Source organism: Myotis lucifugus, unplaced genomic scaffold (assembly GCF_000147115.1).
Source record: "Myotis lucifugus unplaced genomic scaffold, Myoluc2.0 scaffold_390, whole genome shotgun sequence".
Lineage (NCBI taxonomy): Eukaryota > Metazoa > Chordata > Mammalia > Chiroptera > Vespertilionidae > Myotis > Myotis lucifugus.
In genome coordinates this window covers 93834-98923 of record NW_005871438.1, presented here as the reverse complement: position 1 = coordinate 98923, position 5090 = coordinate 93834, and the positions used below count along the sequence as shown (strand labels likewise).

The following is a 5090-nucleotide window of genomic DNA, read 5'->3' as shown; positions in this document are numbered from 1 at the left end:
CAATGAACATAGAAGATGGTCCTTTGCCTTTGGGAAAAGAGGTGAAAAGAAGGCTAAAGTGGCCCCAAACAAGGACCTCTGACAATTCTTATGGAAATGTTTACCTGTGCACTAGGCAACAATAGCACCCAGTTTAATGGGCGCCGGTGGACCAGCGTGGTGTCTAATCGGAGCCATCCAAGGTGCTGCCTTCCTTCCACTGCGCAGGCCTTTAAGAGAGCCGGGGACCACGTCTGAAGGACTATTTTTCCAACCTAGAGCGACATTAGCTGATTGATAACAATTTGCCCCAAACCAGGCAAAATCAGCATTCCTCCCTCTGCCGTGTGCCAGAACCCCAAGATAAACAAAACTGTTTTTAGAGAGGGGGGAGTCAGAAAGCTGTATTCAACCCAGGGCTTCACACCCATCGCAGGGCGGTAAAGGGCGGGGCAGGATAGCACAGGCCTGAGAATGAACACACATATAACGGGGAGAATGAACACACATATAACGGGGAGAATGAACACACATATAACGGGGAGAATGAACACATATGTAACGGGGCAAGCAGGGCCCTTGAGAAATGGACAAAGACCCTGAGCATCCGGTGGGGAAGGCTGGGGTTAGGGGTTGAATCATTCGTAAGAGGATTTCTCACCTGAGGAGAGTGATTGCTTTAAACTGCAACCTGAAACACTCAAAATCTAACCGTATGTTTTTACAAAAAATGGTAAAGCAGATAATTTGTAAAAATCTCTCCCCATCTCCCCCGCCCCCCCTCCCCCGCGCCCTTGCCGAATGATGTAAAGGAGAGGTCCTATCTCAAAGTCCGCGCCTTAACCGCGGCGCGGTCCTAGGTAAAAGCAATCGCGTGGCTATTTCAGACCCCTGGCTTGGCGGTTCGAGGATGTAGAAAACATTTCCAGAGAGTTTCCTGCACAGCCCTACTTCGATTACGTCCTAGAACGCAGGCTCCTTCGTGTATTTATTTGGGATGAAAAGCGCATAAAAACTAGCAAGGGCATTGTTAGCCCGGAGCTGGGACGGCAGACTTGGGGACAAGGAACCACTTTCTCTTCCAGTAAAAATCGAGCCGCCTGCAGCCTCAGCCTAGATCTCCCGAGTCTCAGAGGGGCGCGGACCAGGCGGGGTCCGGGGCTCGCAGACCCGCGGCGACCGCGGCTGCTGCATCCAGGGACCCCCCAGGTGGCTGCGCTCCGCTGAAGCGAGCACTGCTCCGCGGCTGCTCCCCGCGCCCCCACGCCCGGTTCCGGGCTCCGCACCTCCGCCCCCCAGACCCGTCGAGGGAGGAGATCGGGGCTGGGGTGCCGAAGCAGAGACGCTGGAGCGCGGCCAGGCCCCGGGTCCGTGCGCGCGCTCCGTTCCGCCAGCTGTCCCGTGCCGGGGCGGGGCGACCCCAGCCCCACCTCCAGGGCCCACCCCGACCCCTCCCCGGTCCTTCCCTCCCCACTTTTCCCGGGAGAAACATGGCCGGGAGCAGTGAAGCGGCGCCAGGCCACGGGCGAGGCGTAGTGGTAAAGGCAAACTCCCGGTGGATTTCGGGCCGAGTCGCGCACTCCTCTCTCCTCCCTTCTTGGCGCCCTCCTCTTACACTCAAGGCTTGAAGTGCGTTCGGGTGAGCTCGGGCCACGGCTTTGTTCTTCCCTCGCGGCCGGGATCGCTTCCATCCTTAAACCCGGCTCCCCGCTCCTGGCGCGCAATCTGATCAAACACTCAACATCCCGCCACCCGGTGTTCTGTGTCTCCCCTCTGTCCCCCACCCTGGCCCCGGCCCGGAATCCGCTACTCCGGCGGTAAGCCTGTGTCCCGCCGGGTCCCCACTTCTGCCAGCCGCCACGAGTCACCCCTGGGAGGGGGCGTCTGTGAAGACCCCCGCGGCCACCCGTGGGGACCTTCTTCCTCTTGTGCCGCCTCCTGAGCTCTCCAGCCCGGCCCTCTCGCTTTGTCTTCCACAGGACACTGAGGGTTCTCCGCGGCAGCTGGGACATAAAGTAGCTCTGGTGACGTTTGAGCTTTGCAACCTGCGCGGGGACCCTCGCTGTGGGGTCTCTGCCCAAGCTCCGGGCAAGCGAGTGCCTCTCGAGCTTCAGGTACCTCGTCTGCAGAAGGGACTCAGCACGCGAGGCCCCGCGAGTGATCTGGAGAGTTTATATGTCAAATATGCGGTACTGTGCCCGAGAGGAGGACGTGGGATGGTGGGTTCCCAGCCCAGAGCCTCTGTATCCCAGACAATCCCTCCAGGAGTCAACCAGAGGGCACCCCTCTTTTCAGTGTCCTGAATCAAATCGAGTTCTGCCCTGTGGCCACTGGCGTCTGCCCGCGCCTCCCATGGAGAATGATTTCTGTAGGAGGCAGTGGTTATGACTGTGTCAGGTTTAATGGAAAACGTGGTGAGGGTGGCCGGTGGAGCCAGTGTACTACATTAAGATTACTTTTTTAAGAGATTACCTTGTAATTCACAAATACCTGTGATTATGAGTGGATTCCGTGAGTGAGCGGGAAGGAAACACCTCACGCTCAAATAGAACTATTCAGGTTGAATGCCGGGAGCCGGTACATCCTTGCGGCTTGACACAGTCCCTGCAGAGAAGAAACATCTGCACAGCATATGTTTCAAGGGACCTGGCGTAGATGGCATACTGTTCTTAATATGTTTGCTCCCCTTAGCACTATGTGTTTTAACCAAGGTCACCTCTCCGAGAAAGGTTGTTTCCCCAGGTGGGGATTTTTCCCTGAGGTTAGGGAGGAGATACAACCCCTTAATTAAGTGCCAGGCGGGTAGTTAAACTACATAATCTTTACTCCCTGGAATGGAGATAAGAAACGCCCTAACCTTTGTAATAGAAATTGACAGGATTAAAATCGGCTGGTATAAATACGGATGTAACAAGACAATAAACATCAGATCCTCATCAGATCCTCGTCAGTTCCTAACCAGAACTCCGACCAGAACTTTGGCTGGAGATCCTGGCTAGAGGTCCTGACTAGGCTGCTGATCAACTGAAGGCTGTCTTCGTGTCATTCCTTCTTCGCCGACTCCGTCCACACCTTTGGGGACCCCTGAACCCGCTGGGATTGGACCCCAGCAGTTGAAATGTGTTCCTCGGTTCTTAATTTAACAGGAGGGCTTTGGCTCTTAAAAGAGCTGCAGTTCATTTGTTTAGGCATCTACATACGTTCACTGTCCCGCTGGGTTCCAGGTGGAGTTCTAGGCTCTAGGGATACAGCAGAGAACAGGACCAAACCCTGTCTTCATGGAGCTTACATTCTAGAGAAAGGACACAGGCAGGCAGTATGAAAGCAAATACATAAAGGAGATAGCTTCAGTTAGTGCAATGAGAACGAAAGAGGAGAACAAAGAGATGGTGACTGGAGGAGGCTGGGGAGCACTGTTTTTGCTCAGGTGGTCAGGGCGGCCTCTTTTTCCTTGACGTTTGAGCCACCATCTGAAGTGTAAGCAAGAGGTAGCCATGGGAAGACTCTGAAGCAGAGTACTCAAGACAGCACATGCCAAGTGCTAAGAAATCATTACATCCTGAGAAGAAATTTTACACCCAACTTATGTTTTAAAAATGTCACTCTGGCCCGGTTGGTGTGGCTCTGTGGTTGAGTGTCAATCCATGAACCAAAAGGTCGTAGGTTCAATTCCTGGTCAGGGCACATGCTCCATGGTTTTGGGCTCCATCTCCCCCTCCCTTCCTCTCTCTAAAAACAAACAAACACATATATAAAAATGTCACTCTGTGGAAGGAGAATTGACTTGGGGTGGTGAACACACAGTACAATATACAGATGATGTATTATAAAATTATACACCTGAAAATCTATATAATTTTATTAACCAATGCCACCCTAATAAATTCAGTGAAAATTGAATTTAAATAAAGCCACCCCAGTTGCCATGGAGAAGATGGTCAGGCCTGGGGTTGGGGTGAGGGAGATGAAAATATGAAAGGGAAATAAGTTCAGTTCTGGACAGATCAAGTCTGTAGTGACTGACCATAGGGCCTACAGGGCAGGATGCATTGTAAGCAACTTTAAATTCATATTTAGATTTCAGGAGAGTGATTGAATATATTTAGAAATCATCAGCAGGTAGAAAGAGATCTGATGTTTGGGGGTGGATGGATAGGGATGCCCAATAAAAATGGGGATAATTTAAAAATTACTGTTACGGGTAGAAACCTGTAAGAGGCAGAGTGTCCAGGAGAAGCCAGATCAAGAGACTAAGAATGAGGAGCAACGTAGGAGAGAACAGGAAGGGAGGGAGGTGCCCAGGAAAGAGTTTGGAGGGGAGGGGGAAAAGAGGTCATTAAGAGTGTCAGAAAGCCAGTAGGATTAAGATGGAAAAGTGGCCATTGTATTTAACAATTACAAAGCCATTAGTAAAAAAGCCATTCCATCAATAGAATGGTTAAATATAGCACTACTATTTAATAATAGATACTCTTAAAAGAGAACGAGGTAAATCTGTATGACTAATAGGAAAGGTAGATTGTTAAAGTCTAAAAAGCAATGATGGAATCGTGTAAACAGCCCAATCTATTAGTGTCCAAAGAAGCCCTCTCAAAAGCAAGGTAATTTTGTGGAAGATGTAGGGAGGCAGTGAGAGGGCCTGCCTTGGTTGAAAATAATCAGTGTATAATAGAGACAGTTCCTGCATTTATGTCCTTTTCTCCAGCAGAATTCAGGATAAGTAGATTAACCTAAATTGGCAGGAAAGGCAAACTCAGAATAACTTCAAGGTGCTGATGTTCGTGTGTGGGATTCTTGGAAACAGAGCTGAGGGGTTAGACTCCCTTCCTCTTTGATGGTGGAGGGGTAGCCCTGAGCCTGAAACTGGCAGCAGCCATGGTCACTGCCTGGAGGAGAGAGTGGGTCACAAAGTGAGGGACTTCGCAGCAGAGAAGAGCAGAGATTCACTTCTTATATGTGTTTCCAAACTGTTTTTCTCCCTGGGGGAATCCACTTGAAAAATAATGCAAGAAATATTCTAAGCAAAAAAATATATTCATGACTTAGAAAGAAGGTTTCCAATATACGTGTATCATTAAATGAGAAAAGAGATGTGGATTGAGTTCTGGGGT

The 5090-nt window shown here is 50.6% G+C and overlaps 1 protein-coding gene across 1 annotated transcript in view; it reads left to right on the top strand.

Annotated features, from left to right (window-relative positions):
• Positions 1–1469: 1469 nt before the first annotated feature.
• PRTFDC1 (phosphoribosyl transferase domain containing 1) overlaps positions 1470–5090 on the top strand; it is a gene marked incomplete at its 3' end in the record, with an annotated part of 95167 nt that continues 91546 nt past the window's right edge. Inside the window, 1 exon segment of the mRNA XM_006101995.1 lies at positions 1470–1517. Within this exon segment, the coding sequence (XP_006102057.1) occupies positions 1470–1517 (48 nt within the window).